Here is a 27,351-nt window from a genome sequence, read left to right as displayed (position 1 = left end):
TCCGGCGACCCCCCTCACCACCGACGACCGAGGTCGCCGGCGGAGAGGAGCCGCCGGAGAACGGCGTTGGAAGATCTGCCTCTGGCGACGGCTAGGGTTGCAGCCGCCAGGTACGAGAAAAAAACGATGTTATAAAACTCTTCTTCTATCACTGCAAAGATACGCATCCTCTGTCGTATTCGCGAAAAAGCTAACCGATGCAACCTTTTTATGTTTTGCAGGGAAAAACAAAAACGATGCAAGGGCAGCACACGCCGCCGCTTCCTCCTCCTCACCTTCCCTCCACAGCCACTCCTCCCGGCAAGATGCCCACCATCATCTCCTCCTCCTAGACCTCAGCCGGGCCAGCCATGACCGCCACCGCCGCCGCTTCCCTTTCCCTCCACCTCCGCCTCCGCCCTCCTCCCCATGCCCACCGCAGCCCCCTTCGCCATGCCCCGTTCCTCCTATCCCCTTCCCCGTCCACCCCTTGGCCTCCTCACCACCTTCACGTCGCTAATGGCCGGCTCCCTCCCCCTTGCCGCCCCTCTGTGAAGGCGCGGGTAGGTACCATCGAGGCTCCGAGCCTCGCGCGCCTTGGGGGCGCCGTAGAGACCGACCGCCTCCCCGCCGACGTGCGCGACCGCGCCATGGACGCCGTCGACCACTTGGGCGGCCGCGTCACAATCGGCGACGTCGCCTCCCGCGCCGGCCTGCAGATTGACCAGGCAGAGCGCGCGCTCCAGGCTCTCGCGGCAGACACCGGGGGCTTCCTGGAGGTGCCCCCCGCCCCCGCGGCGCGCGCTACTTCGTGGCTAGCCTTCTTTCCGGCTGCGATCTGAGCGTGGAACTGTTGTGATTTGTGTAGGTTTCGGGGGAAGGGGAGGTGCTGTACGTCTTCCCCGAAGACTACAGGGCGAAGCTCGCCGGCAAGTCATTCAGAATGCGGGTCGAGCCACTGGTCGATAAAGCCAAGGTGTTCCGTAGAGGCAACCGACTGTCTTAATTCATCTGAGCAGGTGCTGATTTTAGTTATGTTTTGCTTCTTTGCAGGAAGCGGGTGCCTATCTGGCGCGGGTGTCTTTTGGGACAGCACTAGTTGCTTCCATTGTGCTTGTATATGCTACCATCATTGCCATTCTCTCAAGCTCGAGGTATGTATGCTATTGCAAGGTAGAGTTTGTGTGCACAGATTACTATATGCTGTACCTCCCAAGATAAGATACACAGTAGATGCCATTATGCCCTTAAGTTTTGAAGATTTTGTCAGCGTTTTTTTGCGCATTATTATTGTATAATTTTCTGTGTTTAGGTACTTAAGCAAGATAATCATTTATCCCCTACCCCCCTTCCAGTGATAGCACTTCCTCTTCTTATAGCAGTGATGAAGATAATCGTGGAAGGCGGCGCAGATCCTATGGCTCTACGATGTTCCTCCCAACAGATTTATTTTGGTAAGTATCCTGTTTTAGTTGGGGATCTGGTAAAATATATAACTTCCCATGTGAATGTAAATCAGTTACGTACAGATTCTTATCATTTTCGATACAATCTCATGTGTTCTCCACCAGGTACTTGGATGCAGGTTCCTCCAGGAGGAGGCGGGTAGAAAAAGATAAGGGGATGAGCTTTATTGAATCTGTAATTTAAACTGGCTTGACATGATTGTTCATTTTGTTTGTGTAATTCTGAGATGCACAGGTGGGATTAAATTGTATATTGTCTAATCAATGTTGTGCAGGTCTTCTCGTTTGTATTTGGGAATGGTGATCCTAATGACGGGCTTGAAGAGAGAAGGTGGAAGATGGTAAAGACTTTTTCAGCATGTAGCTGCTTCTATTTGACGTTCTCCGAACCAGTTACTACTCCCTCCGTCTCATAATATAAGAACGTTTTTAACACTAGTGTAGTGTTAAAAACGTTCTTATATTTTGGGACAGAGGGAGTACTATTTATTAGTTTTTCCAGTAGCAAATTTCAAGTGTCTCGTTCAATAAATTCACAGATTGGGCAGTATATTTCATCGAATGGTGGAGTTGTTACGGCAGAAGAACTGGCACCGTATCTTGATGTACCGGCACCTGCAGAGCAAACCAACTCCAAGGCATATAACTTCTGTTCCAAAGCGCTAATAAGTATTGCTTGTTTCTGTTAGACCTGATTAAGTTTTCAACTCGTTCATTGAATGGTAAATAAATTAAATGTATAGATACGTAATCTCCATCCCATTTGTAACCCAAGTCCTTTATGCTATTGTCACAGTCTACAAGGTGACACTAGAGCCGGCAATTTCTATGCGAATATGTTGACGAACATAATAATGATTATCCATTATGAAAGTACGTTTCATGACGAAATCTAGTAATATTAGTGATTTTATTGGTGATAATAGTTATTTCTCTATAGATGTTCGAACCTAGAAATGTTTGTCTGGTGCATATTCTGAAAGGACATGTGTTGTGAGCAAGAGGTAGTAATTGATTATGATGATACTGCTATTGTGAGGTATTTCCCCATTTATGAATTGAGTTGAATCTCATCTTATTCGTTCTATCTCTTGATACAGGATGATGAATCATTTATTCTTCCAGTTCTTTTACGCTTCCAGGGACATCCTTTAGTTGACGATCAGGTCCACCTCTTCCCTCTCGTATATTTCAGGCTTTGATTAAAGAAAAAGCTTTAACCACATGTCCCTATATCGCTCTTCTCATTCTGACACCTTCAACCTCGTTATTTATTGGACATGACATGCTTGAGATAACTGCCGATGAACTTAAGCCAATGTTTTTAAGGCCAGGCAAGGTTCTGTAGCACCACCTCACCTTTTAAGGGCGTTCTTGATGGTGTAGCTATACCATGTAGGATAATTGGTGACGTGGAAGAGAGAGAGAGAAAAAAGAGAGTCTTGCCTTCTCTTAGCTAAGGATCTCTTATGAAGAAAGATTTGTTCCGAATTATAAGACGTTTCGGATATTTCAATATGGACTACATACGGACTGAAATGAACGAACACAGTAAATGCATCTACATACATTCGATTTAGAAAAAGTCAGAACATCTTATTATAATTCTGAACGGAGGGAGTATAACACTTGTCCCCATTGCATGCGATATCTTATCTTATTCACACGTTTACTAGTTTTAATTATAACCGTTCCATAATTTTTGGATCTCATAACATTAAATGCTACAAATAACACTAAGAGATGATCCATTGTATAACATGCTTTATTTTCTTCTCTAAATGACGTGGAATACATAATAAAAGACCGCCTTATCATCCACTGTACATGCCCTAAGCGCTTAAAGCATAAAGCGAGGTGACACCTTACACACATAAATACAATGGGGAGTGTCACACCTGCATCTCTCTGAAGATGCAGTGGACAAGGAAGACGCGTGGGCCATCGAGCCTTGTAAGCATGGACCCACGGGCCAGGGCGTGAGTGGATGTATTTAGCCTAGTGGAGACAGCGAGAGGGCATGCGTGTTGTATGAGCTCTCTGAAACTCACCTACCTCTCTCTGCTCTCACCTGTATCTCTCTGTATCGCACCTTCTTCTTTTGCAAGGAAATCAACAAGGCTCCGATCTCTCATCCCCTTCTCTGGTTTTGATCCTCGATCTTCCTGGGTTGTTACAACTGGTATCGGACGCCTTCTGCAGTGCGCTCAAGGAGGAGTTTGGCCCGGATGAATTTGAGCTCGAAATGCACAAGCTGCTGCAGCTTCGTCAGATTGGAACCGTGGCTGAATACCGTCTGGCGTTTGAGACACACATGTACCATCTGCTGGCGTTCGACGCGTCCCTCAGTACCAAATTCTTCGTCACTCAGTTCCTCCTTGGCCTCCGTGATGATCTCAGGGCAGCAGTTCGCCTCCAGTCCCCTTCCAGCATCACTCGCGCATCGGTGCTCGCGCGCATCCAGGAGGAGGAAGCAGACCAACATCGACCACGCGCACGCCTCATTCCGGCAGGGTGGCCACCACCACCACCTCTGGCGATTCCAGCTCGTCCTCCCGGGGCACCTCGCCCGGTGGGAGCAGTTCCAGCAGCTGCCGTTGACAACTTCGCGCGCGAGCGGCAACTGCGCGACCGTCGCCGCGCCCATGGTCTGTGTTTCAAATGCGGCGACAGATACTCACGGGAGCATCGCTGTAAACAGACAACACAGTTGCTCACAATTCAGGTGGGTGATCATGGGGAAGTGCTCACGGATGAAGCTATTCATGCGATGGAACTGCTCGATGAGCCCGCACCAGGAGCAGCCAATCCAGAGTGTTGTGTCATCTCGACGCATGCTGTTTCCGATGGTGAGACGCCGCGCACCATCCGGCTCCGCGCCTTGGTGGGCAACCAGGTTATGCTTCTGTTGGTTGATTCCGGAAGCACGCACAGCTTCATATTGTCGACGTTTGCTGAGCGTATTGCTGCAACAACTACGCCACTACCACCAGTGGAGGTCCGAGTGGCCAATGACGAGCGGCTAACTTGTGACAAGCTCTTTCCCGGCGTCAAGTGGTGGTTGCAAGGGCATACGTTCACGACGGACATGCACCAGTTATCGCTGGGTGCATACGATGGAGTGCTAGGCATGGATTGGCTGGAACAATTCAGTCCTATGAACTGCCACTGGCTGGAAAAGACACTCACTTTTGAGCACGAAGGCGCCACAGTCACGTTGCAAGGTGTTCGACAGCAGGAAACCCAGTCCTTGGAGATGCTCGAGCCTGACCAATTTCAGAAGTGGCACGCTGGCAATGAAATTTGGTACATGGCTCTTGTTGACAGACTACCAGTACCATCCCGCGAGAGGACCGACAAGTTGCCGGCGGGCATTCAAGCAGTCATTTCTGATTACAGTGATGTGTTTGGAGATCCAAAGAAACTGCCACCACATCGACAATATGATCACGCCATTACTCTGGTGGATGACACGCAACCCACCAATGCTCGACCCTACCGGTACTCCCCTTTGCAGAAGGATGAAATTGAGCGCCAGGTACAAGAAATGCTCGACGCGGGGGTGATCGCACACAGCATGAGCCCCTACGCAGCCCCAGTCCTGCTGGTTAAGAAGGACGGCTCCTGGCGATTCTGTGTTGATTATCGTCGCCTGAATGATATCACCGTGAAGAACCGTTTTCCCCTGCCGATCGTCGATGAGTTGCTTGATGAGCTCGCTGGTGCAGCCTATTTCTCCAAGCTTGATTTACGAGCGGGTTACCATCAAATCCGGATGCGGGAAGGCGATGAGGAGAAGACGGCTTTCAAAACCCATCACGGGCACTTTCACTTCCGCGTCATGCCATTTGGCCTGACGAATGCACCGGCAACATTCCAGTGCCTCATGAACCAGATCTTCGCCAAGTACGTACGCAAATTTGTGATCATATTTCTGGATGACATCTTGGTGTTTAGTGAGACATTACAGGAGCACGAGGAGCATCTCAAGCTGGTGTTCGACCTTCTTCGCCAACATGAGCTCTATGCAAAGATGTCAAAGTGTTCATTCGCTTAGGAGAGCATCAGCTACTTGGGCCACATCATCTCGCGCGAGGGTGTCGCCATGGACGCGGAGAAGACCCAGGCCATGCTCAACTGGCCAACGCCGTCCACACCAACCGAGCTGCGGGGTTTTCTGGGCCTCACCGGCTATTACAGAAAATTCGTCGCCCGCTATGGCATCATCGCCAAGCCACTGACCAATCTACTCACCAAGAAGGGCTTCGAGTGGACAGCCCAGGCTCAGACCGCATTTGACCTCCTCAAGCGCACCATGGCCAGCGCCCCAGTGCTCTCACTGCCGGATTTTGCCAAGCCGTTCAGTATTGAGACTGACGCATGTGACACCGGCGTCGGCGCACTGCTCGTCCAGGAAGGCCACCCTGTGGCATACTTCAGCAAAGCCTTGGGGGTGCGCAATCAGAAGTTGTCAGCTTATGAAAAGGAGTTTTTGGCAGTGATGATGGCCGTGGACAAGTGGCGAGCATACTTGCAGCGAGGTCAGTTCACCATTGTCACAGACAACAAAAGTCTCTGCAACCTTGGCGAACAACAGCTTGAAACTGATCTGCAACGAAAAGCTATGTCAAAACTGGTCGGCCTACAGTTCAAATTTCAGTACCGGCGCGGCATGGACAATGGGGCCGTAGATGCCCTCTCCAGGGTGGGAGCCGCGCTCGACATTGCAGCGCTATCTCTCTGCCAGCCAACCTGGGTTCAGGAAGTGGCAAACTCGTATGCAACCGATGCTGATGCACAAGAGAAGCTGACACGTTTGGCCGTTCACAGCCCAGATGAGGAAGGATTTGAACTATACAAGGGCTTGATCCGTCGCCAAGATAGGCTCTGGATTGGCAGCAATACGGCTCTCCGCACCAAGTTAATCAGCGCCTTGCATGACAGCGCGGTGGGTGGGCATTCAGGGAACACAACCACTTACCAGCGCCTAAAAAAGCGATTCCTCTGGCCCTGCATGAAGCGTGATGTGGAGGATTACGTGAAGCAATGCCTCGTCTGTCAACAGGCTAAACATGAGCATCGTCGACCAGCCGGGCTGCTGGCGCCCTTACCTGTTCCTACGGTGCCATGGCAAGAGCTCACTATGGACTTCGTCGAAGGGCTGCCGAAGTCCGAGGGCCATGATGCAATCATGGTGGTGGTTGACAGGCTGACAAAATTTGCTCACTTCATTCCTCTTCGTCACCCGTTTAACGCCGCGCAGGTGGCTCGTGTCTTCTGGGACAATGTGGTCAAGCTGCATGGTATCCCAAACTCCATCGTCTCCGACCGCGATCGAGTCTTCACAAGCGCGCTTTGGCGGGAGCTGTTCACCACGGCGGGCACCAAATTGCTGTATTCAACGGCGTACCACCTCCAGACGGACGGCCAGAGCGAGCGTGTCAACCAATGCATGTAGATGTACCTTCGATGCGCCATCCATGACGCTCCTCGCCGCTGGCGTCGCTGGCTGCTGACGGCGGAATTCTGGTATAACTCCTCGTTTCACTCATCCATCAATTGTACTCCATTCAAAGCTCTCTATGGGGTCGAGCCCAATCTGGGCGGCATGGCTCTCTGGGACGACAAGGTTGCCCCGGTCCTCGACTCCGAGCATTGGGACTGGGGGGAGCACACTGCTCGTCTCCGCTCGCAAGTTCTTCGTGCACAGCGCCGATTCAAGAAACAAGCTGACCGCAACCGGACCGAGCGCTGCTTCGAGGTGGGGGATTCCGTGATGCTCAAGCTCCAGCCGTACGCGCAATCAACTGTCGTCAACCGGCCGTGTGCCAAATTGGCATTCAAGTTCTACGGACCGTTCAAGATCATCGAGCGCATCGGCAAGCTCGCGTACAAGCTGGAGTTGCCCGTGGACAGCCGCATCCACGACGTCTTCCACGTCTCCCAGTTGAAGCCCTACACTCCCAACTACACGCCCGTGTTCGCCGAGCTGCCTCAACCCCCGGATTTGGCGGCAAGCGACATCGAGCCAGAGGAAATTCTCGAACGGCGGCTGGTCAAGCACGGCAACCACTCCATCGTCCAGCTGCTGATTCGTTGGTCATCTTCGCCGACGAGCACTACATGGGAAGATTACGATACTCTCCGCCTCCGCTTCCCACCTTCAGGAATCTGGCATAATGCACCGGCTGGCCAGGACACAGGCCAACCTGAAGATGACGCGCCTTCTGAAGACGGGGCTCTTTCTGAAGAAGAGGGGCATGTCACACCTGCATCTCTCTGAAGATGCAGTGGACAAGGAAGACGCGTTGGCCATCGAGCCTTGTAAGCATGGACCCACGGGCCAGGGCGTGAGTGGATGTATTTAGCCTAGTGGAGACAGCGAGAGGGCATGCGTGTTGTATGAGCTCTCTGAAACTCACCTATCTCTCCATGCTCTCACCTGTATCTCTCTGTATCGCACCTTCTTCTTTTGCAAGGAAACCAACAAGGCTCCGATCTCTCATCCCCGTCTCTGGTTTTGATCCTCGATCTTCCTGGGTTGTTATAGGGAGGAAGATGAGCTAAGCTCTATCAATGAGATCTATTCTTACCTAACCACAAATCTAGGAGGGGAGGAGTATATAGAGTCTAGCCAACAAAGGGGTAAGTGCGGGAAGGGATACACGGGCCTTTGACCCAGAACTGCATGCAGGCAGGCGACCAAACAATCCGGTTGGGTATGGCCTATCCTGTTCAGTATAGCCTGGACAATCTCGGCCTGGAGCTTTAGCCGACGCAAGCATTGGCATCGGATAGTCCATGGACTTGTCCGGGTAATGTAGAGTGGAACCCTAAGTTAATGATCTTTTCACACTTGGAGTGGGGAAAGAAAGCAAATCAAGAGAAGAATACAAGATTATCACTCAAATAGACAAGATCCAATCACACATATGCTAAATCCGCATACACATAGAGGGATACAAAGGACCAAATCCAACACACGAGGGTAAGAGGAACTAGTTCATCCCAATCGTTGAAGGAGAGAGGTCATGAATCCAAAAGGATCTTCCCCAAGAAGGGGGTCTTGAATCCACTCATGGGATAATCTTGTTGGAGATATGCCCTAGCGGCAATCATGTAGGATGATATTTCCTATGTGTTTATGAATAAAGATTGTCCTTGGACATTATCAATGATGTGTATCAGCAAATACGTGACTTGTTTGTGGGACTATGCATTGTATGATGACCGTCCTAAAAGGTCCCTAGTCGAAAGGGCTGTGTGGACGCGCAACCAACTAGACTAGCATATAACACGGTGGATGGCTTGGTCTCACTAGCCATGGAGCATTGGATTCTAGCCGAATAATATGGACTTGGAATGATCAGATAAGGTCTGAGTCGGAAAAACCCAACTATGAGACGCAGCGATAGGTCATCTGTGAGTCTCTAGTACAACGTTCTATGTCCTAAGACCTGAGCTGCTGCATGTACTTGGGATGGTCACAAACTTGCTTTGGGCCGACCAAACTCTAGTCCGTGACCGAGTAGTTATAAAGGTAGGTTTTGGGTTTGTCCAGACCCATGCTGCGAGACATGGTCGAGCAAGATGGGATTTGCTCCTCCGATCAGGAGAGATATACTCTGGGTCCCTCGTGTGATCTGATCAAGATAAGCATGGCCATGCGACAAGGATTATGAGATAATCCGGTTTGTGGCCGGCATCACTGGAATGCGAAAGAGGTCAGGCTAGCACAAGAATGGCACACTTGCCTTGAGCCCGGCAACATGTATCGTGTGGGAAAGGGAACAAAAGTGTGACATGTTATGCAGGTTCGCCAATCGACTTCATTGTCTACTTGGTGGCTCGCACGCCTTGCTAGAGGCTGCTACCAGTCGAGCAGGTCGGAAGTCATACGACCTGTGACCAAGCCGACTTGAACCTAAGGGGTCACACGCTTAAGGGAAGGAACCCGTGAGTCCGGAACCGACTCCACGAGTCAGATGTGATCCTACTCGGACTCGGATCCAGGCCGAACAGACTTTGGGCTTTAGGATCCGTGTGAGGCCCAAGTGTTGAGCCCGCGACGGATGCCTATATATAGTGGGGGTGCGGCACACTCATTCGAGTTGATCGCTTTGGCACCGTCATTAGGGCTTTGCAAGTGTTGCAACTAGCCACCTTCACTCGCCGCAGGTTGTGTGATCGGACCTAGTAGTCCGCCGCATGACGTTTCTCTTGCACACGTGGATACTGTTAGAGGCGGTGCACTTGCGCTGCTCCGGTGAACCTGTTCGTGGGATCTGATCGGCTACGTGGGAGATCGACGAGGAGGAGACGACTCCGGAGACGCGCTGCCGCAACTTTACTTCCGCTGCACGGCACTGCACATCTAGTGGTAACGATCAGTGATCCATCTCCCGTAGCATGTTCTTGGTTGATCTGCATGTAGAATTTTTTTATATTGCAGCCGATGCCCCTACCGTAGAACCCAACACATTTCACATAGAGGCCTTGGAACTCCACGGGAGTGGTAAGTGGATGAGCAAAACTCAATTTGAAATGAGCTAAACCTTTGCTAACCCTAGCTAGGAGGAGAGGGTCCATATACAGTGTTCCACGGGATGAGAGGGGGAAAGAGTCGCTCTCGGGTGTGCTCGGGCCAGATTTTCGGGCGGGGGCCGGATGTCTGGGGCAGTCGGGCCGGATGTCCGAGTCCTAGGGCTTCGCAGCGGCTGCTGCTGGACTGGGGGCACCGGATATCCGGGCCAGGGGCCGAATGTCTGGCAGCCATAGACTTCAACGGTCTCCTTCATTGTGCTTTATCATCCGTGTACTTGGGACTTGGTCTTCATTCCGAGCATCTTAGGGGTGGTCTTCCTCGTACCTAAGCACACATAGCATTCCGACTTGGGATAGTAGCCATGTCTCACGTGGGTCATACAGAAGCTCATTAAGGAGAGATGTCACCTCGGTCTCGATAACTATTGCATGTGCTTGTGTCATCGGTCCAATTTGCACTCAGGGAGACGAAGATAGGTCCATGGGGATGACCGCAGGATGCTCCGCATCATCCCCCCTCCCCCTGCCCTCGGGAAGATTCGTCCTCAGATCGAAATCCTCATTGCCATGGAAAGGAGATAGATCCTTGATGTTGAAGATGTCGCTCATGTTGTACTTTGTAGGCATTATTGTTGTAGCGTGCGAGCACCTTGAATGGTGCATCGGTTCTAGGTAGTAGCTTGGACTTGCGCTCATTGGGGAAACGGTTTTGCGTAGGTGTAGCCACAGAACATCTTCGCGGGTGAACACCATGGGGTGCTTGTTGATGTTGAGCTTGGTAGCGAGGCGGTGCACTTGGTTCTCGATCGTGCGTCGTGTATATTCATGCACCCTCTTGAGGTAACTTGCTTGTGCACGCGCGTTCATGTTGATGCGCTCTTATAGCATCTCTAGTAGACCCCGTAAAACGCCGACCCGCAAAAATCGTTTACAGTTCGTGAAAATACGGGTTTGCGGGCTGACGAGGGCTGCGGCTGAGCAAACCCCGCGTAGCCGACCCGTAAAACAGAACCGAAACCCCCAGATTAGCCAATTTGACATCGATTCCGACGATTGAGTTTAAATTCAAAGAATAAAACATAGTTCGCGCCCAAATAAAAGCATAGTTTTCTACGACAAACGAAGGACTTATGCAAAAGCAACGGCCACGTCCATCATCATCTTGGTTGCTTTTCGCCCATCGTCATGATCTTCACTCCGCACCACCGCCATCGATGCCATCGCCGCCTTCGAGTCCATCACAGGCACTTGTTCCAACTCCGGCACCGAAAGCATCGCCGACCGCATTGAAAGCATCCGCGACACTGGTTCCAACTCTTGATGGGAAAACATCACCGGCACCGAAACACCCATCGGCCGCCGCTAGCATCCTCCTCTTCAAGATGTCTCTCCTTGCCATATCATGCCATTCTTTGGTGATGTCGTCCATGTCATCGCGGTTCAATGTCATGATCCTGTTCTCCTTGGCAAGAAGCTTGGCCATGGCTTTGGTCTCATCGGCAAAGACTCTTCTTTCCTCAATGGCCGCCTTGCGCAACCCCTCATCCTTGAGCAATTGCCACTTCTCTTGCTTCTCTCGTGCCTTCTTCTCGGCCAACTCTTTCTTTGCCTCCAATGTCTTCGCGAACATCAACTCGTTTGATTGCACCATGGCATCTATCTTGTCCCGCAAGCTCGATGCCTCGTGTTCCCTCTTGATCTTCTCCCTTGTCTTCTTCTCTCCATCGGGCTTGTTCAAGTTTCTGGGCCATCATCATCTTCATCATCATCCATCTTCGTAAGTGAACCTCTCTTTGGTGGGGATTCTTTCTCAATCATCTTCCACTTCTCACACTCTTTTAGCAATTCCCAACAATGCTCTAGTTTAAATAATTTGCCTTCGGAAGCTTCCATGTCTTTGCATCTTTGTTGGGCAATTTTGTCCTACAAAATTAAAACAATGTCAAATGATGCAATCACTTCAAATGCTACAAATGATCTGCACAACTTGGGACGTGAAAACGAACTCACATAGTTGGATTCCACGATTCCACTTGGAGGTGCATTGCGAACTTGTTCCAAGCAAGCAGCCCAACGGCTACAAATCGGCTTGAAGGTCCCAACGACCTTGGAGTGACCGAAAGGTGCGTGGAGTCCTATTGGGATACCTTGCCATCATGCAGAAGTATTGATCTTCTATCCTTTGCCAATACCTCTTGGCGGGTTGAGATGTGCCGGTGCACGCATCAAGAGACACCGCACTCCAAGCCTTGATCAAGATTTGGTCTTCGAACAACGTGTAGTTCTTTGTTCTCGTGCCTTTTTTGCTTGCGCTTGGTCATACACCCCCTCGTCTATCTCCTCCTCATCTTCACCACCGTGACCATCCACGCCACCATCCATTTCATTGTAATCGAAATCAGCGATCGGGGCTTGGTCGATGTCGACGGTGTTGGTGTCCAACAAGTTGACGAACTCGGCAGTGGCATCGTTCGAACCGGCGCCATAGTGAGTGTCATCAGGTCATGAGCTACCGCAATGGCGAAAAGCGAAGCAAGTAGAAGAAATCGAAGAAGCATACCTTCCGGCCATTTCGTCGAACACCTCGCTTGGTGGAAGCAGCACCATTGAAAGGCATTGTCGGGATACCTCTTGCCGGGGCGGAGGGAGAGGATGAAGTCGCCGGCCTTTTTGTAGGAGCCTTCTTGCGCTTCATGCCCGAAACCTTGCCATTCTTCTCCAGCGGCGGCGGGGCAGATCGCTCAGTGGCGGCGGCGGGGCAGATCGCTCAGTGGCGGCGGCACCGGGCGCGCGTGCCTTCCCGGCGGGGCCAGACGGATTTCCGCCCTGCACGACGATGTTGCCCTGTCGCTTGCGGACAGGCGCGGTGGTGCCTTGAGCGACAACGGGGGCGACATGGCCGGCGATGAGATCTACCGGAAAGGATTGCGTGTGCGCGACATCCACGGTGACGGGGAACGGCTGGCTGGAAATTTTCCTCGCGCCAAATCTCGTTGCGGATAGGGGGCGAGCTCGGGTCGGCCTCCCACCTTGTGAGGTTGAGGGCGAACTTTTGCCGTGCCCGTAAAAAGGTCGCGGCCCGATACGGGGTTTGATCGGGCAACTTTTTTCGCGCGGACCCGTATTTTGGCGGTTATTTTGCGGGTCGGGGCATTATACGAGGTCTGCTAGAGATGGTCTTATAGTGGTAGCGGTAGAGTGTCCAATGGGTACAACGGGTTGAAGTCGTAGACGACCTCGAAGGGGATTTGCCGGTAATAGAATGTCTTGCTCAATTGTAGGCGTACTCGGCGATGGGCAAGCATTCTTCCCACTCCTTGATGTTCTTCTTGATCAACACGCTGAGGAGAGTAGATAGCGTCCGGTTGGTGACCTTCGTTTGGCCGTCGGTTTGTGGATGATATGACGATGAGAATAGTAGCTTGATTCCGAACTTGGCGCAAAGCGTCTTCCAAAAGTAGCTAAGGAACTTGACGTCGCGGTCCGACACAAGTCTTAGGCACTCCATGTAATCGCAAGATTTCCCTACAAAAGAGGTTTGCAACATGTGAAACATCGTCTACCTTGTTGCATGGAGTGAAATGCGCCATTTAAAAAAAAGGTCCATAACGACAAATACCAAATCCTTGCCGTTTTGAGTTCGTGGCAAAGCAAGCACAAAATCCATACTAATATCTTCCATGATTGGTACGGAATAGGAAATGGCATATAAAGGCCATGGGATTGAGCTTTAGACTTAGCTTTGCGGCATGTAGAGCATCGGTTAGTGTACCGTGAGACGTCGCAAAACATCTTTGGCCAAAAGTAGTTCTTGGTGAGCGTGGCGAAGGTCTTGTACGACCGAAGTGTCCCATAAGTTCTCCACCGCGAGCCTCTTGCAAAAGCAACAAACGAAGAGAAGAATCGGGTATACATAGTTTGTTAGTCCGCATAAGATAGCCATTTGGCATAAGGAATTGAAAATGAAACATCATGCGCATACAAGTCTTTAATGTGCTCAAATCCAATAACTTCCAATTCAAGTCGAGTTACTAGCAAGCATGGTAGGAGCTAGGACCCTACCGGGTCTAGGGCGTAGGTTGTAGGGGAAGGAGGGGGCTGGACGTGGCGAAGCTCGCGGTCGCCGGCGGCAAGGCGCCGTCGTGCGCGAGAGGGAGAGGCGGCGGAGGCGCAAGAGGCGGCTAGGGTTAGGTCTCCCGTCTCCCTTCGGGAAGTCGAGCAAATAATGATTGCTTCTTGCTTGATTAGATTGATACATCTCCTCTCCTTATATAGAGAGGTTTACTTGACTCCTAAGCAAACGGTCCTAATAACGATAAGATAATTGGGCTAAGCCCCTAATAACAATAAGATAACTTGGGTCACAACCCACTGGGCTAAGCCCCTAATATGCCGGTCATAACACTTCTCCCCGCCTGCACAAACAGCTCGTCCTCAAGCTGTAAGGTGGGGAAGCGCTTGTTGAACTCCTCGAGGTGATCAACCAGCGTCAAACACCTTCGCGACAGCTGGGGAGGCCAGGTCGGCGGCGACGGCGTCCTCCGGAATGTAGTTTGCAGCCTCCAGGTAGAAGAGTCGCGGGCAGACGTGGCCAGGCGTGTAGGGCTCGTCGCAGTTGAAGCACAACCCTTGGCGGCGACGCTCGAGTAGCTCGGCCGAGGTGAGCCGGTGGAACGGGCGCGCCGCGGTCGCAGCGTGGGGTGCCGCGGAAGCCTGAGCAGGCCAACCCTGCGCGGGAACCTCCGGCCAGGGTAGCGGCCCAGCGGCTCGGGACAATGATGCCTGCTGGATGGCCACCGCGCGGCGCTCGAACGCGCGGGCATAGTACATGGCCGTCTGGAGATCCTGGGGTCCCCGAAGCTCCACGTCCATGCGTATGTGATCCGGAAGTCCACCAACGAAGAGGTCGGCCTGCTGCTGCGCCGTCACGCCCGACGCGTGGCATGCCAGGGCCTGGAAACGGTCGGCGAAGTCTTGAACCGTGGAGGTGAAGGGAAGGCGGCCTCGCTCTGCCAGGCGGCTCCCGCGGATCGGTGGCCCAAAACGAAGGAGGCAGAGCTTGCGGAAGCGCTCCCAAGGGGGCATGCTGCCCTCGTCCTGCTCGAGGGCGTAGTACCAGGTCTGTGCTGCGCCGTGGAGGTGGTAGGAGGCGAGCCAAGTACGCTCCGAGGCGAGGGTGCGTTGCCCGCGAAAGAACTGCTCGCACGGGTTGAGCCAGTTGAGGGGGTCCTCCGTGCCGTCATAGGTGGCGAAGTCCAGTTTGGCAAACCGCGGCGATGTCTAAGTCGGAGCGCCGTGGCCGACTGGCTCGGAGGTGCGAAGCAGCGAGGAGTGGGGCGCCTGGTCAGCATGACCGCGGCCCGAGAAGTGCCCCGCCGAGTCGAAGGGGTCGCCAAACTGAAGTGGGCGTTGGCGGTTCTCCCGTCGACGTGTAGACGGGTGGCGGCAATGATCCGGTTAACCAAGCCGGTATGGGGGACGGCGACGGTGGGAAGCGCACGTGCTGGATCGGGACGCCGGTCTGCGTGGGTGACCCGGGCCCCGTGCTGGGCGGTGGCGGGGCCGGCAGCTGTGGCTGCGGCGCCATGGACCCGGGTGGTGTGGTCGGTGCAGCGAGGGTCGGGGCCGGCCACTGTGGCCAGGGAGGCACGGCAGCGGCCGTCGATGGGCCCGGCAGCTGGAGTTGCGGCTGCCCGGACCCGGGAGGCGTCGGGGGCGCGGCGATCGCTGGGGCCGGCCACTGTGGCCAGTGGGGGGCGACGACGGGCGGTGGCTGACCGGGCCAGTGGTGGTGTAGAGGCCCGATCGGCGCGGTGGGGGCCGTGTACCAGGGCAGCGCGGCCGGATCGGTCGCGGCGGCCGGCGGCTGCCCGTAAGGCTCGGCGAGGTAGAGGTGGATGCCCTGGACGGCGATGACGAGGTCATTAAGGATGCCGGTGATCTCCGCCTGGGAGTAGACGGCGGCTTGCGTCGCGGGGAGGGGCGGCGACTGGCCGGTGGAGGCCCCCGCGGTGGAGTCGATCGGCACGGTGGAAAGCGCTAGCGGCGCGGTGGAGAGCAGCACTGTGGAGGGTGTCGGTGGTGGACAGCGGCGCGGTGGGCAGCGGCGGGGTGGGTGGTGGAGCAGACATGATCGGACCCAAGCTACCTGATACCAAATTGGTAGGAGCTAGGACCCTACCGGGTCTAGGGCGTAGGTTGTAGGGGAAGGAGGGGGCTGGACGTGGCGAAGCTCGCGGTCGCCGGCGGCAAGGCGCCGTCGTGCGCGAGAGGGAGAGGCGGCGGCGGCGCAAGAGGCGGGCTAGGGTTAGGTCTCCCGGCTCCCTTCGGGAAGCCGAGCAAATAATGATTGCTTCTTGCTTGATTAGATCGATACATCTCTTCTCCTTATATAGAGAGGTTTACTTGACTCCTAAGCGAACGATCCTAATAACGATAAGATAATTGGGCTAAGCCCCTAATAACAATAAGATAACTTGGGTCACATCCCACTGGGCTAAGCTCCTAATATGCCGGTCATAACAAAGCATTTGCGGGAAAGAGCATCTGCCACTACATTTTCCTTACCTTTGATATACTTGATAACATAAGGAGAAGACTCGATGAACTCACTCCATTTGGCATATGCCGCTTATTGAATTTTGTTTGACCCTTAAGGTATTTAAGCGTCTCATGATCCCTATGGATGACAAATTCACGAGTGCGAAGATAATGTTCCCACACATGCAAGACTCTCACTAAAGCATATAACTCCTTGTCATAAAGGGGGTAATTAAGTTGCGCTCCGGGAAGTTTCTTGTTAAAGTATGCGATAGGGCGCTTCTCTTGCATTAACACGCCACCTATGCCATTACCACTAGCGTCGCAATGCACTTCAAAAGTTCTATCAAAATTTGATAATGCAAGTCATGGAGCATGTGTAAGCAAGTTTTTAAGCTCATGAAATGCGGTGTCTTGAGAAGGTCCCCAAACAAATGGTACATTTTTCTTGCTCAATGCGTGCAATGTTAATAGTGCTAAAATCCTTAGCAAATTGATGATAGAATCCTTAGTTGGTTGTGGCTAAGAAAACTACACACTTATTGCAAATTGGTTGGTTGTGGCTAAGTTTTAGTAGTGTCAATTTTAGATCCATCAATTTGAACACCCTTAGAGGACACAACGAAGCCCAAGAAAATAAGCTTATCAACACCAAAAGTGCATTTTTCCTTGTTAGCATAAAGTCGCTCGTTTCTAAGAACTTGCAAGACGTCCCTAAGATGTTTGACATGATCTTAAGAGATTGACTGAACACAAGTATGTCATCAAAGTATACCACAACACAAATTCCAATATATTTGCTAAGAACATAGTGCATCACACACATAAAAGTGCTAGGTGCTTGAGATAAGCCCATAGACATGACTAACCATTCATACAAGCCAAGTTTGGTATTAAAAGCCGTTTTCCATTCGTCACCCTCTTGCATGCGAATTTGATAGTAGTCACTTTTAAGGTTAATTTTTAAGAAATTGGTTGGAATGGGGTGTCTATACCGAACGGTGATAGTATTGATGAGACGGCAATCGGAACACATCCGAAAACTACCATCTTTCTTAGGCACAAGAATAACCGAAATGGCACATGGATTTAAGCTCTCGCGTACACACCCGTTTTCCATGAAATGTTGTACTTGCCTTTGTATCTCTTTGGTCTCGTCGGGCTTGACGTGGTACGGTGCCTTGTTCGGTAAAGGTGCGCCGGGGATGAGGTCGATGTGGTGTTTGATTCTTCGAAGTGGAGGAAGTCTTGGAGGTAGCTCATCGAGGTAGACGTCCGCGAATTCCTGCAATAGATGAGACAAAACCAAAGGAAGATGTTGTGAAGTATTACTCCGCACCACTTCATCTTTCCACACAAGTACAAAGTGAAGAACACTCGGTGGGCTCTCACTCACATCCCTCATGTCTCTTTTGGTGGCTAAAAGCACTAGGTTTTTCTTGTCGCTCATCGTGGAGTCACTCAATTTTGGCTTGTGACGCATACTCTTTTTGGTGGTTCGCTCGCTCACTAGTCTCTCCATGATGGGTTGAAGCTTGTCGGTGATTACTTGACTTGGCGACATGGGTCGAAGCACGTACTCCTTGCTTTCATCTTGAAACTATAGTGATTGGTCGTCCGTCTGTTGTGGATGACGCTGCGGTCGAATTGCCAAGGTCTTCCTAGGAGGAGATGGCATACGGACATGGGAACCACATCACACTCCAATGTGTCTTCGTATGCGCCAATATTGAAGGACACTTGAACGGTATGCTCCACTTGAATGGTGCCGGAGTCACTTAACCATTGGACCTTGTAGGGGTGAGGGTGCTTCTTCTTGGTCAATTGTAGCTTGGAGCATAACTCGTCGCTTGCCAAATTGTGGCATCTAATGCCGTTGATGATGACCTTGACGGAACGTCCATTGATGCTCGCTTTGGTATGAAAGATGTGGCATCGTCGGTCTTCATCTTGTTGGTGTTGAAGTGTCAAGACCTTGGAGACAACTAGAGCGGGGCTCGAATCATTGTCACAAGACTTGAGCGTCTTCATTTTCGTTCACTTGACGGTGCATGGCCACGTGCTCAAGTGCTTCCATTTCTTCTTCGCTCATGGAGTCGTAGGTATTGTCATCATTGGCATCATGGTGCGCCGAGTGTGACATTGGTATGTCTTCTGGCCACGGCCTTGGCAAGTGAAGCATTGGATGGAACTTGTCTTGGCAGTTTCATCCGTTGGAGCAGTTCATGATGAAGCTCTTGGCATATAGGGGCTGTTTGGTTGCTACCCTGAGTCAAATTTGCCTGACCTGAAGGTTTCCTGAGACGCGCCTGAACCCTGTTTGGTTGGTGTCCTGAGCCACCAAGTTGTAGCCTGGCCTGTAAAAGCTGACTGAAGCAATTAGCCAGACCTGGCCACCGGCAACGTAGTTAGCCTGAGTCAGGCCTCCTATTTCTTACGCCTGACTCTGCCTGCCCCAATGCCTGACATTAAAATAATATTTCTTTGAGATAGACCAAATGGGTGTGAAGTTATTTATTCACTAACTGTACTGGAACATGGTGGCATAGCTCAGGCGCAAACCAAACAGCACATCTCTTCGGCTGCCTGGTCAGGCTACCTTCACTCTGATTTTCAGGCTACCTTCAGGCTCCACATTTTCTCAGGCATACAACTCAGGGCAGCAACCAAACAGCCCCATACTCCCTCCGTTCCAAATTACTCGTCGTGGTTTTAGTTCAAAATTTGAACTAAAACCACGACGAGTAATTTGGAACGGAGGGAGTAGTTGCTTGTATGAGGATGACTCGAAGATGTCAACGGTTTCTTGTAGCTTGACTTGTCACCGGTGTTTGGTGAAGCTTTAGTCGAGGTAGAAGGTGTCGTAGTCGTTGAAGCTTGAGTGTATGATGTAGAGGCCTTGGAAGAGTACTTGAAGTACGTGAAGTCATCTTGTACTTGTCGCTCCGCCTTGGTCGCTTGATGTACTAGCTCGAGGAGGTTTGTGTAAGGATGGAATCGTCGATTTTCTTGATAGGATGGTTGAGTCCATTCAAGAAGCATGCCATAGTTTGGTAGTGGTCTTCAACCGACTTTGTGCCTTGCTTGAGGATTGCGACTTCTTGAAGAGATCACGGCTATAGTGTGTAGGCACAAAACGAGCTCTCATGACCTCCTTCATTTGATTCCAAGTCGTGATGGGTGGATTGCCTTTCTCGCGGTGTCGCTCGATGACTTGTTCCCACCAAATGAGAACATTGTCTCGGAACTCAAGGGATGCCATGGCGATCTTATTTTCCTCTTCATAATTGTGAAGACGGAATATCTTGTCGACCTTAAATGCCCATGAGAGGTAGTCTTTGGGATCAGTGCTTCCGGAGAACTTAGGCATGTTGAACTTGAGCTTGCTGTAGCGTTGCTCCTCATTGTGTTGGGGACGATGGTGATGTCGCTCTTGTCGTGGAGGTGGGTTTTCAACCGCTTGCTCCTCGTGCTCCGCTTGATTATCTTGGCGTTGAGGGCGTGGGATACATGCTCCGTTCCTCATTTCTTGGCGCTCCTCAAGACGTGTGGCTTCCTCTTGTCGCTCCCGTCAGAGGGCTTCTTCTTCGCGCGTACGGCGGTTGCGCTCTTGCACGGGGCGCGTGTCTTCGCGTAGAGCACGTTGAGCTTCAAGTGCTTGTTCCTCATGGCGTTGTTGTTCTTGTCGGAGAGCGTCCCCGTCTTGCTCTTCTTGGAGTTCGCATTGTCGAGCTTGCTCTTGGTTAATGGCGTCTTGTTCTTGGCGACGATGTCGTTCGCGCTCTCGAAGGTGGTCTTGTAAACCATTGCCATGGAATGGATTTTGCAAAGCTTGATGATCTTGGTAGTCGTATCGAACATGAGAACGAGCTTGTGGTAGACTTGCATCCGAAGAGGTGTCCGATGAGTGTCGGCTTGAGTGGTGTCGTCTTGATGATGACGACGTCGAGGAAGCACGGTTGACCATCATGGCATGAAGGTCTTCCATTTGAGTTGATAGCTTGGCGTCAAGGTAGTCCTGTGTTCTTGCTTCGGATTGTCGCATGTCGGTGGCGAGTTGTTCAATGCGGTCGCCCAAAGCTTCATTCGCTTGATGCAAGGCTCGTTGAGCGCCAAAGAGTTGAACCTTGGTGATGTAGTCGTTTGGTGCGTCTTACTCATCGAAGAGTGGGTTCGAAGAAGTGCTTGGCCTATCTATCATTCTCAAGCAAAATGTGAGCGGAAGAAAGGAAATAACTAGGCCAAATGTACCTTATCCAATGTTGGAGATGGATCAATGATCACCCGACATGGTATTATGGAAGTAGCACAATTGGTACCGGATCTTGTCAATCTCACACCTACACAAGTAAAGCCTTTGGAGTAGCTTGGTGAGGATAGTGGCACAAAATTTATGCAATTGTGAGCAAGATTCAATAATGTTGAAAGAGATTCACAAATTCGCAAGTGAAACAAGCAGACCAATAGCAATGAGGGGCACACGGACACGGAAACACACACACGGATAGATAAGTGGGGTTGTGCAACCAAGGAATGAGCACAAAATGTGGAATCCATGAAAAATGCTCTTGTTGCACAACTCTAGAGAGACGTAGCATGATTGCTCAATAGGCGGATACGAAACTTGTGCAGAAAAACCTATGAGAGACAAAACGTAACGACTTCCTATCCCGATTATGCTACGTATGTATGTTCCCGGTGTTTCTCTAACGATGCTCAAGTATGACTATTTGGTATGCAATGTGGCGATGCTATGGCTATTGCTTACAAACTCTTTGTTTTCCTTCTTCTTTTGCTTAAAAGCTTTTCTCACTTTTGATATTTTCCTTTGGCCACTTGCGCAAAATGCTCGAACCAAGATAGCAATTATGTATATGCGGGAACAATTTATGACACAAGAGTTGATACGATGATATATACACACTATGGATATATGCACACTATGATAGCTATGTGGAACGTGTATCACTGAAGTTCACAAGTAGCGTTACCTGGCAATACTTGACGGCTAGTCTCGGTAGGAAACGCGAAATTGGCTCGGGGTTAACAATGCAATGGCAAGGGAGATGTACTATGATTATTGTCGAGGGAAGCTAGATCCGCCTGCAACACTTCAACTCCATGGATCAAAATCAACAAAACATCACCAACCAACAAATCACAAAAAAATTTGGTATGGCTATTTTAGTGGGGATTTTTGAAATTAGGCGAAAACAAACAAAATCGGGGCTAGAAAGTGGAGGGGTAGGGACTCGAAGATGTGAATCAACCTATGCTATGATCCAAGATGATGTAGGGTGGAACCCTAAGTCCATGATCTTTTCACACTTGGAGGGGGGAAAGAGAGGAAATCAAGAGAAGAACACAAGATGAGCACTTAAATAGACAAGATCCAATCAGGCATATGCTAATTCCACATACACAAAGGGAAATCCAACACAAGAGGGTAAAAGAGGAACTAGTTCATCCCAATCTTTGAAGGAGAGAGGTCTTGAATCCAAAAGGATATTCCCTAAGGGGTCTTGAATCCACTCATGGGATCATCTCACATGGAGGCCTTGAACTCCATGGGAGTGGCAAGTGGATGAGCAAAACTCAATCTCAAATGAGCTAAACCTTTGCTAACCCTAGTTAGGAGGAGGAGAGGGTCTATATATAGTGTTCCATGAGATGAGAGGGGAAAGAGGGGATACATGGGCCTCTGGCCCGGTTAAGCACTGGCAGGTGTCGGATGTCCGGGCTGGGGGCCGGATGTTCGGCGGCTCGCATATACATATAAATGATGCAGGTATACATATAAATGATGTATGCATATCATTACTATTCTCTTACTCAGCTGCTATACATATAAATGATGCAGGTATGGGCCCTTTGGGCCATAGCGCGCACACACACACACACCACAGCCCAACATATACCATCCTCGAAAGTAGCGAGTTGACACACGTAAATGAGATGATTGACCTTTGTTTGATGGTACGAGTGTCACTTGTTGAAGCTCTTGACATGGTTATGACCCTAGGATGCCCTACAGTAAGGAAGACGACACAGATCGGAGACGTGGACGGATGATCTTCACTCGAGTCGCCGACCACTGCCAAAGGTCCGGAGAGGAGAGAGAGCCCTCCTTCTCAGGCGTGCACTGTGGACCGATTCGGTTCTCTCACTCCCTCCTATTACTAGTGCGTGTGAGCCGTGTATTTCCCATGCTGGTTGGTGTCCAATTTGGTCGAAGGTGCTGCTCTACGCGCCTAGGATGCTGCAAATGCTTCAGTGCCGAGCTCGACGCTGCCAAAGGCGAGCTCGACACCATGTTGTCGGAGGGTGCCCTCCGACGCTTTAGGGACGCCTTAAAAACAATTACTTAAACACAAGTTGCTTGAATTGATCATACTATGAAATGCCAAATATGTTTAAAAATATAATCATTCTTCTATGTAGGGAAACATTCTTTATCGATTCCCATCGCTGCAACGCACTGCTTCCTCGAAAGGAGGTGGGAGTAGGGAATATGTTGGTACAAGATGGTCTACAATGTCGAGTGGCGTTGAAAAGTTTATGGAAGAGAAACCATGGGAATTCAGGTTGCTACTCACCGTTAGTCATGTGAAGCATTATTCTCTGAATTAAATTCTTGTTATTTCACCCTGAACTTGTATAATTAGCATATTTGTGTTTCAAAGTTTATCTTGGAATGGTGTCTCACATTACACAATGAACTGCATTGGACTCCAGATCTAGAGATAACAATTGTTTGTGTTTTAGTTTGACACACTAGAGGGTATTTGTTATCACTCATGAGCTCTAAATTGTCAATCTTGAAATCTGAACTATTCCTGTGGCCTTGCTGCTGTTTTCGTATTCTAATCTGGTTATTTTACAGTAAAGCAAATGCATTAGAGAGGGCAATGGTTGCTGGTTTGGGAGGACTCAATCTTTTTGGCGTCATAATTCTGGGAAACTTACTGAAGTACGAATTATAATTCTTCCTTCAAAGTATCATTTTGTTTAATTGAATTTTCTTCTACTAAATTAATATTAATTGTGAAGGCAAATGACAATGACACCTGGTGGGCTTATCTCATTTGCTGCGCAGTTATTTCCCTTGCTTCAGGTATAACTGAACTTATTTCTTTATAAATGGGTTGATGCCATTCCTTTTGGGTGTGTTTGGTAGGTTTTATGAGTAAGATATTCCCACTGATACAAGAGTTCAGTTGTTTGGTAGCATGTTCGAGCCGTGCAAGCCATGCCCACCTTGTACCGCAAAGGCCTGATAGCCATGACCACCACAAAACCCAAGCAACCACCCAGTTCCCTGCACGAGCGTGGCCCACCCCATCGGGCAACATCTCTCTCCCTCCCCTGCTGCCCCCTCCCTGCCGCCACCTCTCACTAGCAATATCCCAAAAATGGAGCTCCTCCAGAAAGTAACCTGACTTTGTGTAGCTGACATGTTGGCCAGCTTGTGGGTCACACATGTCAGCCACCCTCAAGTCCGGTGACTTGAAGTCAGAGAATCCTAGTTCAGCCACATCGCACCCGCCCAGCGAAAACGAGATCCTCTCACATAGAAAAAGGTATGTCAGAGACGCATAGGACCTTTCATGCGCCATTCGATGGCACGGAGCAATTGCTTGCAGAAATAGAGCCCTGCGGTCAGACAGTGATGCAACACTCGTTTGTGCCTTCGGCGGCGGCACAATCTCGACGGCGTGGTGCAGCCTAGAAATAGAGAGCCCTGCTGTCAGACAATGACGCGACGCGGCGGCGCATGGTGCAGCCATGGCAGCGGCGCCACACGCCTCCTTCACCGGAGCTGACATTGCCCCATATCAGGTCATTCTAGTGGTCCTTGTCGCAGAACACTTGCTTGGTGTGTAGGATGCCGATGTGGGTTGTGGACCTTGCTGCCCTACCTGTGCGGGAACACGATGGAGTTGCCCGGCGAGGAGCTTCTTCTGGTTCACGAAGTTTCTCCTCTCATGCACCAACGCGGGGTAGGTGTGATGGAACATGAAGTCGTCTGCGTGGATGTCCTTGAGATGTTCTGCACATGAGGCTCCTCATGGTGGTCCGTTGCCGGGAAGATAGTCTCTGCGCAGAACCGCAACATCGAGAAGCACCCACGTCCACCACCGAGGCTAGGGCTGGTCGACCTGCAGCCAGGCTTCGTTGGCGGTGTCACCCACGTCCACCATCGGGCTGCAAGGGACAAGCACCAGACCCACACTGCGGACGGGTCGACGACGTCCGTCGCTTGCTCCACGTGGTAGACGGCGGCGCTCGTAGGCAGGACGGGGTACATCCTACCTGAACAGGCGGCAGGCCAACCACAATTGATCCATGGTTCCAGCCAGCTGCTCACTGCTCGCCGGGCACGACAACTCTATGGACGTGAGCATCTCTTTCCTTCCCTTGCAACCCTAGACTCGCGTGAACGTGCGTATACATTGCAGAGCTCGCCTGGTCGCAGAACCCCATGGCTACACCACGCTGTCGAGGTCTCGCCGTCGTGCGAGGCACCAAGCGAGCACCACGTCCTTGTCTAGGCCGATTGTTGGACTCCGTTTCTACGGCCGTTTGCTCCCTGCCGTTGGATGACGACATGGACGGTCCTATATGTCGGACATCCCTTTGACGTAGTTTCCTCTATGTTAGAGGATCTCGTTCCGCCCCACCGTCCGTTTGCCTCTAGCTCCTTGGCTGTTGACCCCTGCTCATGCTCCTCCGGATGCCATCATGTGCTCCAACTCCTCCGAGTGCGACCTCCTCTAGCCGTCCCTTGGTGAAGCTCCTCAAGCTCCTCCGTCTGCCGTTCCCCGCTCAAGCTCCTCCGGCTGCCTTTCCCTGCTCAAGCTCCTCCTGCTGCCGTTCTCTGCTTCATCTCCTCCGACACTAGCGCCTCTAGCCATCGTGCTCCTCCCTCGTCTACCTCACCTGTATGACGCTGTTGGTTTTTCTCCAGCACCAACAAGAAGGGAGCATGAAGTCTACCTGCCCGTGGGTTCTGCGCTGCCTCTCCTTTTCCGTTCTTGGTCTCGATCTCTATGTGGGAGCGGGCTCACCACAATCCATGGGTATTTAAATGAATACCCAAATTTTGTGGAAGACATTAATATGTACTTCTCTATGTAATTAGAAAACAAAGAGAAATAACAACATGATCTAGTTTTAGCTTAGCTGGTTCTGACTCATAAGGTGACAAAATAAGCGATCAGGAGTTCAATACCTGCTACTAGCACTTTATTGCTTGTATTTTTTTTTTTGAGGTGATTTATTTTGATCAGCATTTCCCCCTTTTGTTCTATAGTCGTAGCAATTGTTCCTATGTTTCTTAAGCGGAAGATCATTTGCCTTCTAATACTAGCACTTTTTTGCTTCTAATTTTTTTTTTGGTAAATATCATGAGCATTTTACCATTATCTATACCAATATAAAAAGAGCGAGTTGTGGAGATCCAACAAATCTCGCCCGTTCAACTACATCTATCCAATGTTCTACATCGCTCCGGTGTTTAGCATTAAACATGTTTAGCACCTTCCACTAATTAATATGAGGCCTAATATCGACGTCAACATTAATCAAGTAGTTATATCCTACCTACTATTAATATGCAATTAATATCTTGCCTAATATTAATGTATAATCTAATTAATATTTTGCCTAATATTAACGCGCATTGCACATACACAATTACTAGTATTCTATATATATCTTAGCAATTGTTTCTATGTTTCTTGAGCATAAGATCATTTGTCTTATAAAGTGTGCGCTTACCTGGCCAAAAATCCAATTGCACCTATATGGCTAATTTTTCTTGACAAGATATTATTTTCACAGTAAAAAAATGTTTGAGGTATATTCTTTATAGATTTTGCAAAAGTAAAGTTTTTAGACGAAACTATCATTTTGGTGCCAAAATCCGCTTTTTGATTAATTTTCTTTTTAAAATACTATTTGAATACCGATATCCAAAATCTTGGGCCCACCCCTATCTCTATGCAGGCAGCAAGAAACTTCCAGATCTCTCCCTCTCCCTCCATTCTTCTTGATTGTTGGGCGAATCCGTATCTTTGTCGAATCTGTATCTTTTTTTTTGTTCTCCTTCGTGTGTTATGATCGAAGAGCAACAACATATAGCTTTAATTAATTGGGGAGGACTGAGGAGCGAGGACAATATATAGGCATTGCTTTGGAGAAAAGATGTTCAATGTTCAATGAATATTTACAGAAATAGCTGGCAATCTATAATTTATTTGCATTCTAAATGAATCGCATACTGTGGAGAATCAGTATGTTCAGTTCTGCAGTATATTACAGACATTCAGGCGACAGTGCTTAGATCGTACTATATTACTGTACATCAAGATGACACTATATTTTATTATCCAGAAACAGTGACAGTGTTTGTATGCTGCTAATTTGTACTTGTGTTGAGGGATGATGATCTCCTCCTAGTGAGGGTTTAGTCTAATGGTTTTGATACTTCTGAAATTTGAATCTATACCTCCCAGACTTTTGATGTGAATTTTACACTTTGCAAGAATTTGCAGAGCAATGTTGACGAATCTAAATCCAAGTCTGTGCAACATAGATTGTTCTGCAATATGTTTTTCTTGTTAAGATCTTGTCTTTGTTCAAGTATTTCTGATATATTTGTTTCGCGCTAAAATCTTACTAGAATTGTGTACCAAGTCCAAGAGATACACCCTACCAAACAAACTCTTGCCTCAGCATGCCTCAACAAATAACATCTTATCTCAGCATGTCTCAGTGGATACCGGCTACCAAACACATCAGGTTGTATACTCTCAGCATG

General features: G+C 50.1%; 1 protein-coding gene across 3 annotated transcripts in view; it reads left to right on the top strand.

Moving 5' to 3' along the window:
* Nucleotides 1-236: 236 nt before the first annotated feature.
* The window catches only part of LOC119323320 (uncharacterized protein At5g03900, chloroplastic-like), a 29,740-nt gene continuing 2,625 nt past the window's right edge, over nt 237-27,351 (top strand). For 2 of the 3 annotated variants that reach the window (XM_037596941.1, XM_037596940.1), the window contains exons 1-11: nt 237-758; nt 848-955; nt 1,033-1,133; nt 1,359-1,433; nt 1,551-1,620; nt 1,721-1,786; nt 1,985-2,083; nt 2,546-2,611; nt 22,971-23,113; nt 23,413-23,499; nt 23,580-23,643. In XM_037596941.1, coding sequence (XP_037452838.1) covers nt 351-758; nt 848-955; nt 1,033-1,133; nt 1,359-1,433; nt 1,551-1,620; nt 1,721-1,786; nt 1,985-2,083; nt 2,546-2,611; nt 22,971-23,113; nt 23,413-23,499; nt 23,580-23,643 — 1,287 coding nt within the window. In that variant the 5' untranslated portion in view covers nt 237-350. The remainder of the gene's footprint in view (nt 759-847; nt 956-1,032; nt 1,134-1,358; nt 1,434-1,550; nt 1,621-1,720; nt 1,787-1,984; nt 2,084-2,545; nt 2,612-22,970; nt 23,114-23,412; nt 23,500-23,579; nt 23,644-27,351) is intronic. The other variant, XM_037596942.1, reaches the window with a different exon arrangement.

This window comes from Triticum dicoccoides, chromosome 6B, assembly GCF_002162155.2.
Source record: "Triticum dicoccoides isolate Atlit2015 ecotype Zavitan chromosome 6B, WEW_v2.0, whole genome shotgun sequence".
Lineage (NCBI taxonomy): Eukaryota > Viridiplantae > Streptophyta > Magnoliopsida > Poales > Poaceae > Triticum > Triticum dicoccoides.
The sequence above is the reverse complement of the archived record's forward strand: the minus strand, read 5'-3'. Positions and strand labels throughout refer to the sequence as shown.